This window comes from Neodiprion lecontei, chromosome 1 (assembly GCF_021901455.1).
Source record: "Neodiprion lecontei isolate iyNeoLeco1 chromosome 1, iyNeoLeco1.1, whole genome shotgun sequence".
Classification (NCBI taxonomy): Eukaryota; Metazoa; Arthropoda; class Insecta; order Hymenoptera; family Diprionidae; genus Neodiprion; species Neodiprion lecontei.
The window spans coordinates 3,814,381-3,838,909 of record NC_060260.1 but is presented as its reverse complement, the minus strand read 5'-3'; the positions used below and the strand labels follow the sequence as shown (position 1 = coordinate 3,838,909).

At 46.1% G+C, this 24,529-nt stretch overlaps 1 protein-coding gene across 3 annotated transcripts in view; it reads left to right on the top strand.

Moving 5' to 3' along the window:
* LOC107218801 (pituitary homeobox homolog Ptx1) overlaps positions 1-23,441 on the top strand; it is a 40,480-nt gene extending 17,039 nt beyond the window's left edge. For all 3 annotated transcript variants that reach the window (XM_046729835.1, XM_015656815.2, XM_046729834.1), the window contains exons 2-4: positions 11,512-11,709; positions 13,089-13,345; positions 22,388-23,441. In XM_046729835.1, coding sequence (XP_046585791.1) covers positions 11,512-11,709; positions 13,089-13,345; positions 22,388-23,173 — 1,241 coding nt within the window. In that variant the 3' untranslated portion in view covers positions 23,174-23,441. The remainder of the gene's footprint in view (positions 1-11,511; positions 11,710-13,088; positions 13,346-22,387) is intronic.
* Positions 23,442-24,529: the final 1,088 nt, after the last annotated feature.

Here is a 24,529-nt window from a genome sequence, read left to right as displayed (position 1 = left end):
ATACGACATCGTCTCTCCGCCACCTTCTCGTTATCAGCATCCCATGACAGGCACAAAAATTGTATATACGCGCACGATTCGTTTGTTTGTATAAACACTGTTTTTCCGCTGATTCATTTGCCTAGTTTTTCCCCATTTTTGAAACGTAAAAAAGATATTCATCATAATTTTATGCAGAGTTATCACAGAGAAGCAATCGAACACGTCGTGTAATAAGCGGACAATAAATCCAGGCACACACGCTTATCAGAATAAAACTCGTCGCTGTTTACAGCCGTGAATCTGAGATATAACGTTTTGGGTTTGCGTGTGTGTGTGCACTGTTTGCGTGTGGGAGTAATACACACGCGATATAAAGCGTATAGCGTCGAAAGCGTCACGTGCTTTTATCCTTTGCTTTTTGTACGAAACTTTTTTGTGTACAAAATTACATATACGGTAAATTTGTGACTTTGGAAAGATCGTAAAAGTTCGTCGTTTCACGTTCGACAACGAGCCTCACGGTTGTCTTTCGACTGCCAAACTCACCTTGTGAATATTTGTTTGTTTGCTTTCTTTCCGCCCAATTCCACGTGAACATGCTCGGATTAAGGGGGCACGATGCCTAAAGCTGTTCTATGAAAAAAAAAGTTCGAACGTTGGTCCTGTAAAATGATAGAATAGGTCAGATGTATAGAGCGGCGGCAGAAAATAAAACCGACTAAGGCTAAGAAAAATATTTTTATTACAATATTTCTCTTGGGTAATTAAATTTGTATAAAATAGTATTAGGAAAAAGGAAAATGGATAGGGAAACACATTTTCCATTACGATATTGAGTAATTATATTGAGTATTTCTTTTTCTCGCCTTAACGCTGGCAAAATCATTCTTTATATTTTCAAAATCCAAATCACGAAGCGATTTCACTCTCTATGCTCAACGGACACAAAGCATTTAGATTTTCCTATGATACTTGGGAAGAAATTAGTGATTTCACGATATTTTGTACACACGTGTACAAAGTTAGCGAACTTTGTGGAGAAAACTTTTCGGAATCGGATTGCAGCGAGACATTGATATTCATCCGATCCTTTGATTGGTAAAGTTTAAAGAGTTCGCATATCCGGAATTTCGAAAATCTAGGTACTGTTTTGAAACATGTGATTTTAAAAATTGACGGGCAGAAAATTTCGAGAGCCTAAAGCTATACCCCTTTTAGCCATACGGTTAATCCGGGCCTGCCCGTAAACGTGGTTTTTCTACCAGTATATAACAAGCCCATCTTCGGGTCAAGAAAACTTTCACTCGACCCTTCGAGTAGAACAAAATTGTCGCAGTGAGACAACGGAAAAAGATTTAAAAACGCGCGTTTTTTTTTGGCGTTTTCGCAAAATTTCGCAACTCGTGAACTTGGGTCGCAGAAAGGTGTTGGGCTCGTACGTACATACGCACATGTATATATATGTATATATATATGTATATAAACGTATATATTATCTAGCCAGAGACGTGGTCCTGCACGAAGGCGCCGTGCCTCGGGTACCAGTCCCACCACCTGTTTTGTGATTCATTAACTCACCGGCTTATCGGGATAAGCCGGACTTATCTGGGGCTCGAACCCGACACCGCGGCTAAACCCGATCTTATTCCAATCCCGTCCCATCCTATTCCCATTGCCATGTCTCGTCTTTTCGTTTTCACAGTCCGGAGCTCGCTCGTCGCGTTTCGCATTCTCATTCATTCCGTGGCACCGATTTCTTGCACTTTCCTTTTTTTTACTCCTAGCCCGTATTATGTACACCCTGATTTTTCTTTCGCTCTTCGTTGACACGCTTGAGAAAAGTAGTTTACGGGATCGAAGGTTTTTTCATTATTTTTCGAATGTTCAACATGATCGTTGGACAGAACAACGAACAAATAATATACTGCAAGTTTCTCTCTCTCTCTCTCTCTCTCTCTTAAAGAACATCGGTATAAAATAATTGTTAAAATTTTTTCTTAAAACTATGATCCTGCTTGTACTTTTGGCGATCGTTTCACACTACGATTTATTTTTCTATTCCGATTGTTGTCAAGGGTATAAGCAAGTCACTACGAAATAAGTAATCGACCAATTTCCCGAAGCTGCAATGCGGGGACGCATTGAGATCGATTTCGAAGTGAAAATCTGTCGTCTGAATTGCCCGATGCGAATTCGGAACGCCAATATTTAGCCAACAACGCGAAGGGGGCTTTAAGGGTTGTTGCCGACTCGACCTGACGCCCCGAGTCATTGCCCACTACCCCTTTATTATTGTCTGACCGCGGCATTGGTTGGCAGATGCGACCCGATCGAGTCGCAACCCCTTTCCATTGCAGTCGCGCTAATGGTGTTGACAAATTGCCTTGGCTGACCCGTTTCTCCCTAGGGAACCACCACCACGGGGACTCGGGAGATCCGAGAGACCTTCTAGCCGCTTATTTCGCACCGCAAAATCGTTCAACCGGGAATTTAGGACTCGGTTGTGTATATAAATTTACCACCGACGCGTACGTAGGTATAGGTACGAAGTCAGAGAAGTCGCGTCGCGAGTGGAATCCATGCCTGGTTAGTTTATTTTTTATCATCGGGTTTGAGAGCTTGTCAATTCTTTTCTCGCAAACATTTAATCGATCGCGATCACCGTTGAAAGAATATGAGCTGTGATTTTTTCTTTCTTTTTTTTTCTTATTATACGTCAATTTTAATCACATACACATCACGCGGGGCAAAGTTCAGTGTGATTTGGTAATTTCAATTCAGATATGCAAAAGATATGGACAATTTGCGATTGAGGTTTGATAAATATTTCCGATTATCGATAAGCGATAAATCGCAGGACGACAAACAGGAGAGACGAGCATATCGTTGAACTGGGTCAATCGCTGACGCGATACTCTCTTACGGTATTATCGCTGCATGGAAACGAAAATTGACATTCGAATTATGTAACTGATCGTTTTGACGATGAGACGATTATTTTTTTTTTTTTTTTTTTATTCCTGATCTGAGATTTAGATGGATTCATACGTTTGATAATCGTTCCAGTACGGCACGTGTGCAGGATTACGAGAGTTTAAGAAACTCGAAAGTTTTTCGTACGGTAATTTGAGATTCTTGACGTTTCCCTCACTCATCAAGCCCCATAAATTTTGGACCGAACTTAACGGTTTTAATCGATCTCGGATTTCGTATTAGACCGTGACGATATCTCGAAAAATTTGCCGTTTATTCGTAGCGGAATAAAGCACTCGTGAGGGACGGTCGCGACAGGAATCGGGATAAGCGGTTTGCTCAATTACTAACTCCATCAGTGCCCCCGGAGCAATAGCCGAGGGATCAACATAGAAACGAACTGATTTCGTTCCCATTATCTCAGCTGCGCGTATATAAGAGATCCCGGCAGGTTCCCCGGCCGCCCTCTTAACCGTGCGGTTTGTATATTTAGAGGGCGAGATCGGAGGGTAAGAACTCTGTCATTTCTCGTGCGTGCCGATATGTGAGAAAATGGGAGAAACGCCGCGCCGGAATCTCCGTGCGCAATAAGGGAAGGGGGGAAAGGAGGGAAGAGGAGCCCTAAATCGTTGAGAGTTGTAGAAAATTTCTTCCCGTGGCAGACTGCAGCCCGTATTTCCTCCCCTAATTCCGCTGCGGCCGCGCCAAGCAGTCTGAAAACGTTCCTCGCTTTCGTTCATCGGACGGCGGGTCGAACCTTCTTCGGAAAAGTTGTCGAGGCCGGTACTCCGGTTCTCCGGTTACCGTTTTTGACTCCTGCACATGGTTCGCATACTCGACTAACCGCCCGGCGTTCTTCCTCCTCGTTCATCCCCCCCCCCGCGTCAAGTTGAAGCTAAACAAATTGCCACGTCGAGGGCCAACGAGTTGTGCGAACCCGTGACACTTGGTACGTCTAGACGTTGAACGACACACGCTTTTCCAGGAGTCCCGGCATACGCTCTCGTTTTATACTCACTTACTACTCGGACTCGCGTCGAACCTCGAGGACACCCGATCCGTTCGAGACTTGCCAACTTCATCTCAGGATCCCGTTCGGAAACGCTGAATAGCTGCAGTTGTAACGCGATAAATCAACATTTTGCCCCCGTTTCTTCGTCTTTTAGATTGGTCGTAACTTATGGCCACACTTTATGACTTATATATGCGTATCAACTCGGTATACGCGATGAGACGCTTACCTACATAGCAACTCCGATATCACTGTAAAGTGATAATTCATCTCGGGATGAGAATTTGGTTGACGAAGATTTCGAATTTTCAAATATTTGCCTGTATTACACAGCCTTTGTTTTGGAACGATAAACGAATGTGGAATTACAGCACAAGCGAACGACTGTTGATATGAATAATTGTTTTACGGAATTACACTGTTATAGAAAAATTTAATTAAACATAACGTCTCGGCGGGTCCGCTTTATATTTTTGTTATTTGTTACATTTTTGTTAGTGAATGTGACACGCATTTTTGTGATTTTATCATTTATGTTTGTTCATAGTAGATTTTCTTTTATTCGAAAATTATGTCTTGCGACGTTTCGACCAGGTCCAACCCATCGTCATCGGACTACTGATAATAAAAGAGAACAAAAATTGTTTGACAAGTGTTTCTCTTCTTAATTGACTCTGTCTTGAATCTAATTTGTAGTAATTAAATTGTATTCGAATACACACGTGTTTGTAGACATGTGTCTAAATCTTAATCCGTGAGGTGAAATTGCTACTCGATAACGTACAGCTTTTACATTTTAATTTACATGTTTGATATGTTTGATCACAAACGACAAGTTGCATAAAAATAGTCAAGTTATAGAAGAGGTATCTGAATACTAAGGATATCAGATTCGTTACAATTATTGACTATCCTACGGTGTCCATTGTGGGTATAGGGCATAAATGTCCCATCGTACGAACGGGAATGAAAATTTTTACATTTAGTGTTGGAGGCCGTGTGAGGGTGTACGTTTTGCGCGGGTGCAAACTATATATAGCGACAGGGTAGCGCTGTGACTATTTAACGACAAAAGCAACGGAGGCGTCGCGACGTCGAGCGTGAAGCGAAGCTTACTAATAAACGACTTCCTAAGGAAGCTGGGGATTAGGAGATTAGCGCGGTTTCGTCCTCCTTCGGATCCTCCGGCGTTCACAGGTGCCGACGCCACGTAGCCATGCGTCACCCGTCGTCGGAGGCGTCGCGTCTATGAAAATGTCTCTAGGGGTAATTATCGAAGGGAGGGATGAGCTGCTCTCCGGATGGAGTATAAAAACTCGCCTACGTGACTGGAGGAATAATTTTTCGTAACTTTCTCCAACCGTCTGTATTCAGTTTTCAGTTTTGTTTTTTTTTCCCCGTTTTACATCCTCGTCGAAAAGCTCGCTCGGCCGCTTGCTCATAATTTCTTTCCGATTCATTTTCCTTCGGGTTTCCTTCGGGTTACACGCCTTCGCGCGGAGGATAATTACGCCGTGAGAGGCCGCCACAATGGAACAGCTGCAACAGCCTCGCATGTTTTACTCGCTCAGCATCCAGCCCTGGATATATTACGGGAGCCGCGGATTCCGACCCTCCGATTATGCTTGTCACACTCCGATGCACCCCACTAACCACCCACGGCACCACTTTCAGTGTCACGTGCTGTTTTATTCATCGCTTCGAACCGCGTTCACATAGCCGCGAAGCCTTCCTTCTCTATCGTTAAACTGATAATAATAAATTACAACTTGCTACCCCGCAGCAGTTCTCCTCGTTGAATCGCGAAGGCGGAAAATCGTCTCGATATTACGTAGCGAGCATAGTTCGGTAATTTTTGTTCCAACATTTTATGCCTCGAATCACGCATTTCTTTATTTATTTTGTCTATTTTTTTTTTTCATTTTGCCCGTCGAAATTTCGTGGCATTCATCCAGACGAATCGTTGCGGCGTGTGATAATTATCTCAGTTTCTCGCGGAGCGAACTCGGACGCACCCTTTTGGACCAATCGTCGTATTCTCTTCCTCCTCGCAGCTCTTTGATCCAAGTTCGAAAATCGTCGTTTCCGAAGTGCATCTCGCTGAGGGAGCTTAAAATCCGGGGATTAGTCGCCGCTAATATATTGGATAGTCCCGCGGGGCAAAAAGCTCGGCGAGCAGCTGAGACAGCCGGTAGGGTGGGCTTGAGGCTTCGCGTTCGCGGTTGCACCGCTGGTTTGTCTTTGGTATAAAATAACTTGCGGAGCGTGGAAGAAGAGTGATAAATTTTCCTGGCTGCAGCAACTTTCTCATCTTTCCCTTGCGTCTGGGACCAAACCCTCGTCCTCTCTTATTGTTAGCCTGCGAAAATATTACGATCGTTCTATTCCCGAACGCTGCCAAAATTACGTTCACTCGATGCGAATTTAGCCGGTCTTGGCAGAAATTCTTAACTCTCGTTGTAATGACAGGGTGCCATATTTAGCGAAGCGATCGCGTTTACGCTACGGATGAAATGGAAAGCTGCAACGCGAGCGATGTGTAGAAGAAGAAAGTAAGGTCACGTTGATTAACGGTTCGAAGGAGAAATGAAATGTGATAGAATTAAGTTCGAAGTGCGGATAAATGTACGATAATAGATCTTCGAAAAATGTTGATATTCTAAATTTTGGTGATTCATAGGTGTGAAAATAGGCGAAAAATCGGATTGTTAATTTTTAGACAAACCGGAGGAATCCACACGCATATTTCACATTTCGCAGTACATCTATAATTTCTACTACTTATCCGACAATGTATCATTCTTCTATGTCAGTGATACTCCAAAGTTTCTACTCCTGCAACATTTGTAATTCTGAAACGTACAGACTTTGAGTGAGGGTCGGTTGGGTGTGAAATGATGAAATGTTTGACAAGAAGGGCGGGATAGTTTTCGACCCTCTTGGAAGCTGCGGAATACGGTCAGCCGAAGGATTGCGGCCGGGGTAACTTAATCGTAAATTGACCTAAAATCTGGAGGCTCCCGGAACTCGGCGGGGACTCCCGTGGGAACGGTGTTAAACCGTTTCTCCGCATCGTGCGTAAGAAATTTTTTGAGTCAAAAAAAACGAGAGAAAAGCGCCTAGGGAAGAAAGCTCGGCGCGCGTCAAGGATTACGACGTAGAAAAAAAGACAGAGAGAGAGAGAGAGAGGGAAAGCTGGCAACTTTCCCTGCCAATATAGCGCACCGATCCCTGATTCGAAACGACTTTCGATTACGTTTTATAGGGGGACGAAAACCCCTTTCATTTTCTCAATCGTTATTTCTCAGTCGAAACTGCAGTGCGTACAAAGTATACATACATATAATACCTATGTTTACGCGGAGACTTGATTGAAGGTGATTTTTTATCGGCGAAAATTACAAAGACAATTTCCATCGCCGTCTCGTGACCCATATAATATGATTATTCGAAACCTGCAGTATGCAGTAAGCTGAATAGACGCACGGTTGACTTTCGGTGGCGAAAGATCGGTAACCTCCTCCATGAAGCTATTTATAAAGATGTGTGTGTGTGTGAGAGAGAGAGAGATAGATAGATAGATAGATGGATGCGTAGAGAGAGAGAGAGAGAGAGAGAGAGAGAGAGAGAGAGGGATAGAAGAAACCGTCACGAAATACTTGATTCTCAACAAATTGCTTCTCTCATTCCAACACGATGCGATATTATGTTCCGTTTAAAATATACATACGCGTTTTACACGCCAAGGCGGTGAAAATGCGGGCCAGGAAGATCGACCGTGGGCTAGACGAAAAATCGCTTCCCGTCAAACTTCCGACTTAAACAAGGCGGATAGCGAAGACAACGCGAGAAATGCGTTAATAGAAATCTGTCTTTTGGATATCGCGCCGAGCAGAGATCCATGTAACGAATGACTCTCAGCTGGCTTCTATCAATCTTAGAAATAACATCATCACCCGGACAAAGTCGAGAGGTAAAAAGAAATAAATTTGAACAAAAGGAATGGCGAGAGGAGGAAAAAAAAAAAAATATGAGAAATAATAAATAAATTAAGGCCGAGTAACCGTGACGAGAGGTTTTTTTTCTCACCTTATCTCTCCGGTCTTTAACTTTAATAACATAACTTCGTCTTTCCCGCATCGGAGCAGACAAATTGAGTTACGTAGAAACTCGGGGACGTGTGTCCAGGAATAAAAATGCTGTATCTTTTTATTCCGTTAATTTTCATCTTTAACTTATCGTTGTTTACCGCGAGATATTTGCCTTGGAACAGGCGGGGAGTTGTACTCGTATATGTAATCCGTATTATCGTTTCTAGTCGCGAGCAAACATAGGCTTGACGAAAAGCATTGATATAATCTGCCGGCAACAAACAGATCGGTTACCTGTTTGATCGCGTTCAACTGCGCGTCGTTTAAGGGCTTCGTGAACACGTGTAACAACACGGAAAGGGACAATAAGGGTGAACCGAAACGAAGCGAGCCCTCAAACCCGGCGAACCTTGTATATTTGTTTGTTAACGCGGGTGGGTGGCGGCTTGTTTGCCCGGAGATTCCCCAAGGACTACTCTCAGATAAACCTGCCAGCTAATGCCCAACGGTTCCTACCTTTCCTGAGGTTACGGCTTGCGGTGCAACGTCGGCGAGAAAAGTTTTTCTTTTTTTATTAATAAATTTTTCCATCTATCGGAGAACGGGGAGAGGCGTATTTTTCAAAAACGAACGAGTCTCGCCGAAATTTTTGGCGAGATTTGGTTTCACGGTTCGAAACGCGTCCCGTGTCGCGATACAGGGATCAGTGGATGCAGCCTGTGCGTGTCGGCGTTGGCAATACACTAAATCAGGCTAAGTTATGGGGCGACTAATTGTGAACCACACCCCGTCGCTTCTCGACCCTGGGGTAACCAAATATAACTAAACGGAACTGAGAGTGAAACTAGTGGATCGGTCGATTAGACGACTCGCTGCTCCTCGGCTTCAGCTCCGGATGCACCGAGCGTGTGTATTTCGTCTCTTTCCTCGCTTCTTCTTCTTCTTCTTCTTCTTCGTCTTCTTCTTCTTCTTCTTCTTCTCGCTCCTACGGGGATCTCTTCGAGGGTCGAATGACGCTGACAAGTTTTTTAGAAGACGCTCGCGCAGCGAGTAGATAAATAACACTGGTTAGGGGAGGGGGGTGGGGGAGGTGGAGGAGGAGGAGGGCGCCGAGGGCTCGGGGCCACGATTAATGCCTCAAATTTAAACCACTCTTCAACTCGAACAACGAGAGAGCCCGACGGAATTTACGCCCGGGGCTTGCAGCCGCCATTTAACATTTTGTATAAAACGTGTTATACCTATATAACCAGCCCCACGCGGCAGCTATGATTTATTTCAGTTAGCAGCTTGTACCGGCTAAGTATCCTCATCTCGTGCTTTAGGCCTTAAAGAAAAGCTACGAGACTTTGCTCGAGAGTGCTGCAAGAACGGTATCTTTTATCCATTTTTGTGCCCCAACATCCAACTCTCATTTATTTTTCTTCTCACTCGAAGCCATGACGATCAATCTGCTGAACTGGAGACGTTTTGGGGTTGATTTAATTTACCGCGTTTCTGCGATAACCTGCATAGATACCGAGAAATTACCGATAATATACGAATGTACGGTAGATATATTTTTTTTTTTTTTCTTTTTTCTTTTTTTCCGAACCACGCAAAATCGACGTGACAAATTATTTAGCCAAGTGTGGCAAGGTGGATAAAATTGAGGAGCTTACAGCAGTTGTTATACCTCTTATATTTATGTACACACTACTTGGGGGTGGAAAAGAAAAACGAATTGTTCCAGATTTAAGTTTGGGTTCGCAAAGTAGGAGCTGGCGGCATCTTTGGACGCCTCAACTTTATCCTCGTATCTTATATCGTACGCATGTTGGACGAAAAATGGGCGGGCAGAGGAACTGGGAGGACTGAGGCTCGTAAAACTGCCTTCGCATGCGGGGTATATATCTTTTCGAGTAATAGCCGGGAGAGACCCGCGGTTTATTTGTCCCAGTGTTTCCTCTTCTTCGCTTCCGCGTATCCGTGTGTATCCGTGTAGGTATAGGTACGTATGTTTGCTTGAAGAAAAGCAAAGAGAGGAAAATTTTCACGACTAAACTCGAGTCTCGTTTATATACGTACGTATACGTACTCTTGATGGGTTTGACATTTTGCATTTGTATTTTGTTTCGTTAATTGTTTTTTTTTTAGATTGATAACAACGCCGCAGCTCGAGAAATTACAATTGCGACAATTTTATACAAATTACTTGGACTTATGTAACACGTACGACGGTAAAATTCGAGAAAATTCAACCGCGCAATTTAGACGTTGCGCAAGGACGCAATAAAGACAAACCGATAACTGATTGCTGATCGATTTTATTACTCCGACAGAGAAATAATAAGTATTTTCCTTTTATGTTTCTTATTGTTCAAACCTTTTTTACGAACTTCTATCACGAGTGTCATAAATGATTGTTATAGGAAAAATGCTGACAACTCTACTTCGCTTGACTGTATTATTTGACAAATTGCAAGAAACAGGTATTGCGCAATTGTATATAAATGAAAAAAAAAATATAAAAATATCCAAATCAAGGCAAAATTATTGCGAGCTTGCGTAGAGTACACCTACCAATTAGCGTAATGAGCAAAGCCTGCAAAGTCAATAGTAACGGAACATCCATATATCTACGCGTGTATACATAATTATATTTGATTGTATAATTAACGACAGAGAAATATAAAACACCTGGGAATGATAAGGGGACTATATAGGTATAACAACTGCGTAAGCTTTTGTCGCGATTGCACTTGGCAAGGACGAGTTTATTGCCGGCTGATATATACATATATATGGATAGGTAGGCACACGTTATTACATACCTAGGAATATACAACCGTTCAGATCGTATTGTTTTATTATCCGTATAATCATGAAATGAGCTACGCTTGAGGAAACGTGGAAAAAAACGACAAAAATAAAACACGCCGTTGAAAAAAAATTACCCAGTCATTTCGATCGTCAATCCAGGATTTCCAAGTAGAATGAAATTAATTAAACTTCCGACACGAATGCTTCAATCCATTTTCTTTTTCGGTCCAATGCTTACGTTATCTTAGTTCCTCGTTTTTCCTCTCGCTTTATTCCCCACCACCGTGAAACACTCCGGGACAATTCTATCTCGTAGAGTGGTTGAAATTTGCATACGCTATCTACGTATGTGTGTACACAGGATATACGTATGCATAAGAAAGTGTCAAGGAATTTCAATATTTGTCCCGCAAGGATAATGCCTGAAATTTTTCTCGATGTAGGTATACACTTAATATCGAAACTCCGTATCACAGTGAGGAACTTTTATAATTCTCGCGAATTTGTTCAGTGAAAATTGACTCGCAGGATTTACTTCGGACAAATCGGCGGTGTTCTTTCTTCCGAATTTATTTTCACCCGCGGTTTTTCCCTACACGTGTTTAGGGTCAGTTTAAACTATGTTGCAAGAGGTTTGGTGTTGCGTTGCAGTGTGGGCGGAGGGCGACTTCCGGGACAGCAACAACGGGGCCCTGACCGGACTAGACTCAAGCGGTCACGGAGCGCACACACCGGGTGGCAGCACCCCGAGCACCCCTGGTGCTACACCCACGACACCGTCGGGAGGCTTTTCCTCGGCGCAGCCAAGGAATCGTTCCAACAACACGCACAGGCCGGATATACGGAAAGGTGAGTGGCGACCAAAGTTATTGTTTCACGGCGACGATTGGAATTTTGCCAAGTTTTGAGATAGGGGTTGACGCAATCCGACACGATCATTTTCGAGATTGTATTAACGGGAGCTGCGATTTTAAAGTCAAAATGTAAATTGTCTCGTAACGCGAATGAAGTTATATATACTCGTTATATTCGACATTTGTCCATAATATACCAGGGATTGAACTTCATGCACGAGACGTGCGGTTTACTAAGTTGAAAAACACTCTGCCCTGCTTTGATTGCAACTAAGAAAATTAGTAGAACTAGTTTCGTCTTTTCTTATCAAGTTTATCACAACACCGTCCGGATCTTGTTGGTGAAAAACATACATTCTTCAAGTCTGAAGTCTGTTTGTTCCTCAAGGATCACCTCCCATACTGTTTGCCGATCACTTAGCGTTCCCTGATCTCTTCTGTACACGTGTTTACGGTCTAGGAAAATAAGAACGAAAAGTAAAAGCAGCGATGTTGGAAAAGCTCAGCCAAATACCGAAACGCCTCCGCATGAGCGTGTTAAAAAATTGTCGCAAATATCGAGCGGTAAATTTAGCGGCTAAGCGATTGGGCTCGACGTCGTCGAGGACCCTTATCTGTCAGACTAGCGTAATGTTTTGGGCGCCGCGACGCCGGGATGAAGACCTCATCCGCTTCCCCCGTCCCTCCCCCATTGAACGTAGTTTGTTCGTTAGCCGGTTAGCGGTTGTGGGCCTCGGCGGGTTAGTTTTCTCCGTTAAATTTCGAGTCGGTATCACCATCAGCGAGGTTCGATGATAGCGGTACGTTTGACCAGAGCCAATCCATCACGCGGCTGTCAGTACTGGCCGCGTTTAGGGGCCGGCTAGAGAGAAATAGACAAGAGGGGCGGAGAGAGAGAGAGAGAGAGAGAGAGAAAGAGGAGGAGGAGGAGGAGGAGGAGGAGGCGTTTCCTCACCTGTCACCCTCACATTCACGGACTCCCCCATTTTCACCCGTCTAGACGCAGGTAAACGAGAGGCTCGTGAGCTCAATCTGTGTTGGTGTGCCCTATATATGTGGACGCTTAAAACCTATGCCGAACGAAACGCGGTATTGAGATTATCTATCAAAAGCACCGCGTGATCTATCCCCGACACTCGGAGCTCTAGTAGGACTCTTTGATAAATTTTAGGCGAGCGTAAACAGACTCTGGAGTTTCACGCGTGCGTGAGGAGATTTTTTTTTTCTTACTCGTGTCACATCTCTTTGAATCTTAAATTAATTCGCAGCAGAGAGATATCGGTACAGAGTCATTCCGAGAGACGCATCTCGATCATTGGCAAAGAATAAATTTCGCATCGTTGAATATAGCCGATCGAATTATTTGTCTTGCAGGTGTCCGAACGCCGACGGAAGTTAAACACGAGCTTGGATCGGCCGGTGGGGTTGTTTCGCCCGGAGGAGGTGTCGGGGTCAACGATGCCGAGGACAAGGATGGGAAGAAGAGCAAAAGACAGAGGAGGCAACGGACGCATTTTACCTCGCAGCAACTGCAGGAGCTCGAAGCCACTTTTGCAAGGAATCGTTATCCCGACATGTCGACAAGGGAGGAAATCGCCATGTGGACGAACCTCACGGAAGCTCGTGTCAGGGTGAGTTACGCTCGTTGATAAAGAAAAAAAAAAGTTGTACGTGAATCGTAAGTCTCTGTATATCGATTGTGATTTACTCGAAACGAAGAAGCGACGCAAATCAACTTTGTGCGACAATTCTCGCGATTAAAATTTTATCGAAGATTGTACTCGTTGGAGGAAAAAACTTTTGGGAAATCGTGGTGTGGTATTCCTTCATTGAGAGGTCTTCTTTAGCTTCAGGTCTGGATACCGAGGTCGACGAGTTTCGGTCCGATGTCACGAGGGGTATAGGGTAGTCTGGGTTTCGAAATATCCACGCCAGACGTCTGCAACCTGCCGTTGGTAGAGCGGTGTAAGATTCGAGCCGAAGGGTCAAAATAACAAACTCTAATCCTCGAATATCTGAAGTATGGATATACGTATATCCTTCGGGGAGAATACAAGGCTGGGCATTGACGCGCCGGTTGTATATCGGTTACAAGTAAAACACTCATCCTCGCATCCTGTCTCCTTCGTCAGGGGGGGTTATAGCGCCAGGGCGGAGCCTCGGCACCTCTTCACGTCTTGACACACGCAACATCATTATACAGTCCTCTAAGTAATCCTAACGTCTCGTCAGGATCTCGATGAACCCGCTCGAAAATCGTCCGAATCACGAGAATCGCTCGATCCGGTTGCACGTTTGAATTTTGCGAGCCGATGTAGAGAGGAGTCATTGCGCCGCGAGAGGTTGAGGGTCCACCCCCTGTCCGGAGGAGGATTGGGACGCTAAGCTCCCGCGGATTTACCGAACCACACACGGCAACAGTGGCGTCGACCTCGCGGCAAATGTTCGCCAAAATCTCGCCGATATCCAGCCTCGATGCTGCTGCACCTCTGCAGTGGATCCTGCGGAACCCGACACCGACCACCGGTTCTTTGTTGTAAATCGGTGATCCCCGCGAGGTCGTGGCTCTTTGTTTAACGCACTGGCAGAACAGCTAAAATACGATTACCGCGTTATCCGTCCGACGTTGCCGCCGACGGTGAAACGGCCCGAAGTCACACCTCGTCTCCCGTACACTACCCTCGGTCTCTAAGCCTTTCGCCATTGGGGAATTTATTTTATACACCGATTCTGTTTTGTACTGTGCCTGTAACGATTCCGCGGTTTATCACCCTCTCAAACCTCGGAGCTTACAATCAGTCCTTTCGCTTCGAGACGGGAACACCTTTCCAATTACTTGTCACGTGCGGTATTCGTACGTATCTTCAAATTCAATCGAATTGGAACAGCCTAGCGTGACTTCGCGAATATGTCAATTATCGTTGGATTTTTATTGAACGAAGAAGCGATTTTTATTTTATTTTTGCTCAACGTGATCGCAGAACGCGTGTAATTCTGTTATTCTTCATTCGATTCGCACATGCTCGACAATGCGTTATAGGCCAAGACGAGTGTCCAAGATTTACAAGAGTTAGAAAATCGTCGTGTGTGTCCGGTCCGTAAATACGCGAGACAAACTTGTTCTCGTGTCGAGTACGACAATATTTCCCAACCCACGTTGTTCGCAGCGATAAATCTTCACGTCACTTGGAACTCACCGTGAATTCGTTTCCAACAACGGATAGTCGCATACTCGCGTTTATAATTACCCACGCGCACGGTAAATATTTCACATCGTATAAATCAAGTCTGATTCCTCAATTGCGGAATTGAGAAATCTGGCGTTGTGGGCGAGAAAATTTGTGCCTGCGTTTACTCGCGCTGTTGAAAAATAAAAATGAAAGAACGAATAAGAATAAAAAAAAAAAAAAAAAAGAAAATGAGAATTCGAGCCAAGAAGTTGATAAATCAGCAGTACCGGACGACTTTCTCCTTGCTTTAAAATCCCTCGTTTTTCTACCTGAGAAAATTGTCCATCCCTTTGGTCGCGTGGTTGAACTCGCGTTATCTGCAAAGAGGCAGGCGTATGTTTCGGTTCGTGTCTATCTGCGGCGTGGCTGTCCCTCGTAATCCGGCGGTGATTAAGACCATAAATCCATCGGCGGATTAGTATGGCTGCTGCATCGCGCACGGAAACACATACACACAGAGAGTGGCGAGAGTGCCGTTGGTACCGGGGATGGTGGTCGGATTCGAACACCCTGCAACCCGCCGGAGAGCGAACGTTGGTAGCGGCGCGGCGGGCACGAGGATGCGGATTACCGGGTGTCATCCGTATTCGCCGGGTTAGCGGCTGTCAACGGGGAACGCCATCGGTGTATATATCAATTATTACGTCCAAGCCATGCACTGCGACGTCACATTTGCGCGATCTGCAAATTTACGCAATACGAACCGCATTTGGCAAATTGGTGATCCAGACCGTTGGAGCCACGGGAAAATCGGTCACTCGTGTCGTCGTTTGTCGTTGTCGAAATCTCGGGATAATTTTCACGGTTCGAGGGAGGAGGAATCCGAAGGGTCGATCAATCGGAATTTGCAATCCTCGAAGGTTTTGCACTTTGGGATTTTCGGTTCTCTCGAGTTATTGTTTGCACTCTGTAGACAGGAAAGGAGGGACTCGTGTATATTTGCATTGTAGTCGGCTCGAGAGCCACTTCGACGGGTCTTTAAAGTGAGGAAAGAGGTCAAATCGGTCCCTTTATACATGCGCCACGCACCCCTTGTCTCGCCCTCTCAACCACTCGCCGTAAAATTTTACCATACTTATCGTAAGATCCGTTCGGCCGACGGTGAGAAGAGAATTCTTTAGTCCCGCGTCTTTTGGAAAAGGGTGAAAATCGAGTATCCGACTCTTACTCGCGTTACACTGTTCGTAGATTTGAGAATTTTGAAGCGTTGGACGATGTTTTCGAATCCGTTAACGAGACGCGTCGCTTTACCTTTGCGACGAAAATTGGGGGGACGCGCAATTACGTTTGTTTATTAATTTATGAATTTGAAAGATCCACTTTGAAACCGCGCTGCTGCTGCGGTATGAGCATTAAAAATCACGTGTTTCGCTTGAGCTCATAATCTCGTGTAATCTTTTGCAAAGTTGTTAATACTCGCGGCTTACGGGTGTTAATTTAATATCCATACAGGTGCGCCAACATTGAATATCCGAATCCCACTGGTGCAGCTATACGTTTCACTACCACAACGACGAACGGAACGAAAAAAAAAAATCCATAAAACTCCCCGTTCTCTCTACTCTATTTCCACATTCCGCCGGTTACCGATCGTTGTGCACACACGTATTCAGTCCTGCGCTGGTATTAGGCAAACGTAAAGGCTAATAACATTTGTATCATATCCCATCGCACCGCGTCGCTTTAACCATTCAACTTTTAACTACGTGTGTTTCCATGGTCCCGGAAACGATGCCAGTTTTCGCGTATTCTCGAATCAACTCGCAAGGTCGTGAAAAATATCCGCGATAGCTTTGCTGCGATAACATTTTGTGGAATAGAAAAAAAATGTTTACACAGTTAATTTCGAGAACGAACAAAGAAATATGTAGAATTGTGTACAATGCTCCGTATACCGACGATAAAATCGTATAAGAAGGGATGTAACACGGGGAGGATATATATATAAAATGGTTCGGCAAAACGAAAAGAGTGTGACGCTCGCGGCGCAGCTGAGGCTGCGGTTCACGTTCACAGGCAATTACAAATAAGGGTCGTGGTGCCAAATCCCGTAGGATCATCGGGATCACATTAACGTTATATACCCACCTGACCTGCTCCACTGCGTTCCTGGTGGAGCCACGCAAACTACCGCGGGAATGGAAAGATTATTTTAACGTTCGCGAAGTAGGCGACGGAGGCTAGAGAGCTTCCGTTTTCCAGATAAAGTAATCGAATATTTTCACACCTCCCGAGGGGGATATCAGCCAAGAGAAAGAAAAAAACCAATAGACCAATAGGTAACTCGAATTGTCCGCAGGTGGATCTTTTATTCCGTCGGATGAGAATTTTGGACCGAACAAATCTCAATCGGAAAAAAAAAATCGTCCTTAGCCAACGTAGAAAATTCTTTTCGACCAGAAGACGGACCAAACGGACTCCATACGCTAGAAGTAATGTACGTCGAAAATAGGATTTCATGAATTATGTTCGTACGCGTGCAGCGTGATACGATCTGGGCGTGGAACGCCAACCGATATATACTTACTGATCGTTTTAAAAATACACGTTGTTATTCACGATCCCTAAACCCAAACGGCTCTTATAACATAATTCTTTGAATCAGGCTAGAAGATTTGTCACGCTTAAACGTCTCGTTAACAAGAGCCTGGTATAATTCCCGAAGATCCCGTTCGTGTTGCATGCAGACCGTCGAAAACGTTTGTGAAGCAATTCGAACCTGGCCAAGTTTAATCGGTCGTTTGACTGTTTGTCGAGAGAAATCTTCTTTTTTTCTTGAAAATCTCCAATAACTACCCGCCGATGATTTCTCAATCTCATCGCCTGGTTCCACTTTGTTTACAAGAGTAAAAGTAAGTCGGCTTGTACGCAAGTACACGAATGGTTCTCGATTCCGTTCTCACTCGTTGTTAGTGCGGTTTGATAATCACTTGATAATCACACTTTGACGGGAATAGAACACCCCGAAGTCTGGATCGTTTGCATGTTTTCGAAAGTTCGATAGGAAAGGACTTCCTCGAGTCAGATTCCATTTCTCAGGATACAAAACGATTTCGGAAACTCAATTCATCCGAGAGAAAATATGTCGCCGAGTGTAACGAGCGCATATGTATAAAAGAGGCGGTCGCGATTCGTCAAGAGAATAGAGTCGGTGTTGCACACACGTGAACGCATACCTCTATCCACTTCGCCGGTATTCGATGTGACGAATTCGCTCCGTATCCACTCCCGATGCGTTGTGTATCAACGTACACCAATCTCGCTCTTGAAGCCCTGTTGCAGGTGTGGGTGTAGGTGCAGGGCACACGTATACAGTGAGGGTGGTTGGGGTGGATGCCACCCTAAGATATACGTATTCGCTGATCCATCTCGACGGCATAGTGAGATTTATGGAGAAGCTGCTGTTGGAAAGCGAGGTTTGCAGAACGTGGGACGAGGGCAGGGAATCTGAGAGGGAGGATCTCCCCTCGGGGTGAAGAAGGAGCGAGAGGAGAGAGGAGGAGAGGAGAGGAGAGGAGAGGAGAGGAGAGGAGAGGAGGAGAGTAAGAAGAACCGGGGGAAACCGCGGCACATCCAACCTGGCAGCCATGATGGCCGACGCTGGTTCGTTCGAAACGCGCAACGCGCAGCTGTCCGTGCAGCCGCGTATATATCCACCGGCGAATATCTCTCCGGTTGGCTCTCGCTCCTTTATTTCGACTCAAACTCAGTTTCGTTTTTTTCCCCCTATTTTTGCCTATTTTTCAGTATTTTCACCGCCTCGCTATATCCTCGCATTCCCCGAGACGCGGGCTGGATTCAGGGAAGACTGAATCGTTCTTAAATTGAGGATGAAGTCTTCGCTATATCACGTGGACGTTGATTACGGATCTCATCTTTTGTGCAATTCATTCGTCAGAGATGATTGATTCTCTTGTGAAATCGATTGCTCGGCGGCGTTTCGTATAAATATTATATCGCCTATGTTTTGAAACTGGAGTTTAGAGCATGTATATCTTATCTATAAACCGATGATTTCGTGAACGCAGTTAATGAATCCGTGCCTGCAACTAATCGCAATTCGCGCACCGGCTTTCTTTGCAGTTCACCTACTCAGCGGATCTGACAAGCGTGTAACATGATGGATCGATCGGTTAGAAGACCGCAAGCAGAAACAAGGGAATGTAGAAATTCTCGATCAACCATGTAGACCGATACACAGTGTTTTGAAACGTGCGATTTGGGTGAAAATGAATGAAAGTCACGAGGTGTTTGGACGTTTACTTGATATTCGAGATAGTACGGAGAGTCGTTTATCAGAAAAGAGGGCAGGAAAGATACCATCAATCTCACCTTGAACAGCAAACATTGGTTAGCTTCGCTTCGGCGCGTAGAAGAAGAAGAAGAAAAAAAAAATTTATAAATGAGCCGCAGTGACGCGAACCTGGAGTATAAATGCACCATTACAGGTATACATGTATGGTGGTGCTTTGGAGAGGTAGGCGAAAAATATTCAGGTAGACAGTACCTACCTATCGTCGTTTGGTCGCACTCGCGGAGAGTGAATAGGGAGGAGGGGGTGAGAAACAGCGGCGTAAGATATAAGAAGTAGAAGAAGAAGAAGAAGAAGAAGAAGAAGCAGAAGGAAAAGAGGAGGAGGAGGAGGAGGAGGAGGAAAGGGTGGCTCAGAGTTATGGATACTACTGCTCGGGGGTTGCGGCATCAAATCCTCGCGAAGCCCCGGATATCCGGCGGCTCCTTCACGGAATTTATTTTTAATGAAGTGGTGCCGCGTACGCGGTCACTTATTCTTCTTTTTCTTCTTCGTATTCGTTCAAACTTTTCGTTTTCCTGACTTTTGCGTACACCTTGCAAATCGTCCTTGTTTCATTCGGATTTCCTCGTCCCTCGTGAGAGAAACAGAAAACAGAGTATCATTTACGTAAAGAAGAAAGAAAAAAAAAAGAAAAAAAAAAAATGAAAAAAAATAGAGGAAAATGAAAATAGCGTGTGCTTTTGCAAGACGCGCGAAACGCGGTAGGCAGACGAGAAAAGCCGGTATTGCGGGCGAGGAGGACAAAGACGGAGATGGACGGAGGGATGGTGGGTAATATAATGATGGCGGCGGCTACCAGGCGGGGCGGGACTACGAGGGGATCAATATTATCCTCCTCCCTTCCTCCTCTCTCTATCGTTCTCTCTCTACGGCCCGTGCAGCTCCCTCCGGTTCTATCCTTTCGTTGCCCGATAGCTCGAAACTCCGGCACGCAATACACATTCCCCGATTTCTCCGGTGGTGCGCAGGAAATCTCGTCAGAAACGGAATCTCGCGTGAACTTTGTCAATTTTGCGAAAACAAAGAGAAACGAACCCGAAGAAACATCTCGCATAATTGTCGGCGCGATTTTATCCACGATACGGATCCTCGGATTCGGGACGTGAGGAAGTTGAAGCGGGTCCAAGAAGCGGACGTCCGTAACAACGGTATAAGAAAACGTTAATTTCGTTGGGGTCCGTCGAGTGATTGATGAGTCCACGGACCACAGTCTCATTACAGTTATATAAGCTTCCGTAGATTGAGCCTGGTGCAGGAGCTTTGCGGGAGGGCTGCAGGAGGCGGAAAGAAGCGAGGGACACTGTGATTTGATGAGATTTTATTGCCCTCCTGACGTGTTGTTCGGCCCTCGAGACGACCTCGCCACCAGACACCAGTTACCCTCCAACAGCAACTTTTGCTCCCCGATTCGAGCACTCCCGAGTCGCGAGGAACGGAGTGACTGTCTGTAATAGAAGTTGTCGCAAAAAGCTGCCCCGCCAAAAACGGAAAAAAAATTTCTCAACGGCGATGCTAATTCGGCGGCTATGAGGAGTCGCGGACGGAACCCTTTGCCGGAAGTCGGCGCAGCTTTTCAAGCTCGCATTTTCGCGCCGGAGAAAGTTTACGAGGAAGAAGTACCCGAGGCTCTTCGCACTATATACCTGCCAGAATCCTGTGATACCGTTAAACTTTATGGGCGCGGCCTTACCTCCTGCCGCTTGCAGCCCAGCCTCGCCCTCCGTCCCAACCTCTGCCCTTGCCCTGGCCTTATTGATTCCCAAGCTCGCATCTTCCGCCTACGTTCAGTTCTGCTGTTGTGCTACAGAGAGTTGACTCCCTCGCTGGCTCAACCAGCTCTCGCCCTCCGCGCCCTCGCCCTCACCCCCACGGTTCCTCCACAATAACTCTTTCGCATCCACGCGAGGTATCCTCTGTTGTAGCTTTCTATACTGACGCGGCAATATCCAGGAGTGAAACGGATCCCTCTTTCTGATTAAGGAACTCCAAATTACCTTCGAGGATTGGTTACATTCCCTGCTGTAAGGTATCGATATTGTGTTTCCTTCGTATAAGGGATTATAGGCATAAGGTGCCATTTTCGCACGTGTAATTGGCGCTTCGATACCAACGCTGTTTAGAATACGGATTCAAAGATTAACGGGTAGAATAAGACAAAGTTTCGTCATCTTTCGTAGTTCCTTGCTTCCTGATTATCTGCATTTTTTCGAATAAACATCGGTCTTCTACTTTAATGATCGAGTACTTGTTTCTTTTGTATCTTCTATTTTTCTTGAAACTCTGTACCTTCCACTACACGACGCCCCATCGGTACAAGTGTTTCAACATTTGGTTTACTAGCTGCTTCAATTGATACTGACAACGGGTCTTAGAAATATATATTAAACTTTCAACGTCCCCGCAAGTGTGCATGAAAAAAAAAAAAAAAGAACCACGCACAGTAGTGAATAATTTGAAAAACGGGATGGTTCGTTTCCGAAAGCAGGTTCATCGGGTCAACGATCAAAGAGCCGATGAGAGGTTTGGATTAAAAGATAAAGGAGTCGATTCACCGTCAGCGCGTGTAGACGTTAACCGAGTGGTGAGATGCGAGAGGTAGGCGTCCTTGATGGAGCGGTATACCTATACCATAGGCGGTATGGAACAGCGAGGACATTACTCTTCATTAGCCTGTTACCCTCATTCAATGATTCGTCGCGCCTCTTACCGTTTCCGCGACGCGATCGTGAGGCCATCCATCTTGAGTCGGTCCCAGGGCTCCTTGGTTCCGCCGGAGGATACACAGCGTCTCGTCTTATACCTATATATATACATATACATTCATAAATCTATACATATACATATACCTTCAGCAGTAACGCGGTAGCTCGACGTGTAGGTACGGGGTGTGCAACCAGCCGTGTAATTGTCGCCGGAGGGGATGTTCCCCTTGGCAACGTACGCCTCCCGACCCCGAGAACCAAGGGCTGGAAAATGCTGACGCGAGGTTTCCGTCGGAGAAGAGCCGCCGTCGGGGGGTTGTGGCGGCGCACGCGATCCCGCGTGAAAGATCCCCGCCGCGATGCGTTACTGTAATATTCCAGCTTGAGGTAAACCTCTCTACACATTCTTCATGCCTCTGGTTTCAGGTGTGGTTCAAGAACAGACGAGCGAAGTGGCGCAAGCGGGAACGCAACGCGATGAACGCCGCCGCGGCCGCGGCCGCGGACTTCAAGTCCGGCTTCGGTACCGCCAGTCTGAACGGCTTCATGACCCAGCCCTTTCCCGACGCCGACGCCCTCTACAGTTCGTACAGTTCCTACAACAACTGGGCGGCCAAGGTGCCCTCACCCCTCAGCAGCAAGAGCTTTCCGTGGCCCGTGAACCCCTTGGGTTCGGTCGTACCGACGGCCTCCCACCACCACCATCACGCCCAGGTCAGCCCGGTGAACTGCTTCAACGCCGCGGCGACGTCCGTCGCCGGAAGCCACGTGGGCGGAATGTCCGTGTCGGTGGGTCAGGCGGCGACCTCGATGCTTCCGGGGATGGGCTCGGGCCTGGGGGTCGCCGGCTCGCCGGTCGCTGCCTCGGGGGCGGCGTGCCCCTACGCGGCGCCGGCCGCGCCCCACCCCTACGGACCCCCGGTCTACACGCCGCACCACAGGACGGCGGCGGCGCCGGAAACGTGCAACGTCATGTCGAGCAGCATCGCTTCGCTGCGGCTCAAGGCGAAGCAGCACAGCAGCGGTTTCAGCGGGAGTCCGTACAGCACGGGAGGTACGACTGGGACCACCGGGGGCAGCATCAGCCCCGTAAGCTCGAGGGCCTCGTCGGTCGGGGGCCTCAGCGCCTGCCAGTACGCCCTGACGACGGGTACCAACCCCCACTCGCCGGGACCCGAACACGGGAACGCGACGGCCAGGGCCCAGGTCTGAGGCGAGGCGGGGGCTGCGTCGAGCCCCCACCAGACACCCGCGACGGCCGTATCGCAGGCCGGAGGAACCGGCGTAGCCCACGGGAGCAACGGGGGCAAGGGTCACCAGCTTCAGACCGAGTGACCCAGGCCCCGGTCCGCCGCCTCGCCCGCCCTGTCGTCGACGCCATCGTCGACGGCATCGCCCTCGCCGTATCTTCTCTACGACGAGGAACCCTCGGCGGCGGACCCCAGGGCCTTTCAGGACGACGGACGCACCCCCGCGGGAGGCGCGGGACTCGCCGGTTACTGGCAGCACGCGGCCACCACCGCCGCAGCCGCCAGCTACTGGCCAACCCTCCTCGACTGCTGGACGGCGCCCTCGGTCGCCAACGGACCCCAGCAGCTGGCCCTACCGAGGGATGAAAACCGCGGTCTCCAGTAGGATGAAATTTCTTCTTTTCATGCATAGGTTTCGCTGGAATCCGGTACCTGCCGAATTGCCGATGCACGGAGACGACGAAGGAGAGCTGGATAGGTAGGTTCTACGACGCGAATGGGTAGCGAGGGTTCTATTTCCAAATTTCTAAAACACGAATTGTTTTTATGGAAATGAATGCAGGTGTCGTCGTGGATCGCGATTATTCGTTGATCGTGTACGCTCGATATGTATAAATTATATTCTATGTTGAATTCTCGTACGGATCGCGTTGCTTTACTCACTACTCTGTAGATAACTGTATAGTAGACACCCATACGGCGTGCGAATATAATATGTATACCAAATTGTTATATTATTATGTCAAGGTCATAAAATAAATCGTAATGATCGTATATTAATAGTAATAATAATAGTAATAATAATAATAATGATGATAAGTTTAATGATGATGATGATTAATGATGATGATGATGATGATGATGATGATGATGGTGGTGGCGATGATGATGATGATGATGGTGGTGGCGATGATGATGATGATGATGATGGTGGTGGTGGCGATGATGGTTGATGACGACGATGACGACGATGATGATGATGAAGGTGATGGTGACGATGATGATGATTCTGATGGTGATGGTGGTCATGATGAGGGCGATGATAATATTGATAACAATGGTAATAATATTATTAATGATAATGATGATGATAATGATGGTAACGATACCATTACTAATAATAATAATAATAATAATAATAATAATAATAGTAACAATTATAATAATTATGCGTTATTGAAACCAACAGTAGTAGATGTAACAACAACAACAACAACAATAATAATGAATTAATAACAATAATACGTGAATAATAAAAATATAAACGTTCAGCAAATACCAAATGTTAGGTCGTTAAGGGATGGATAGCCGTCGATAG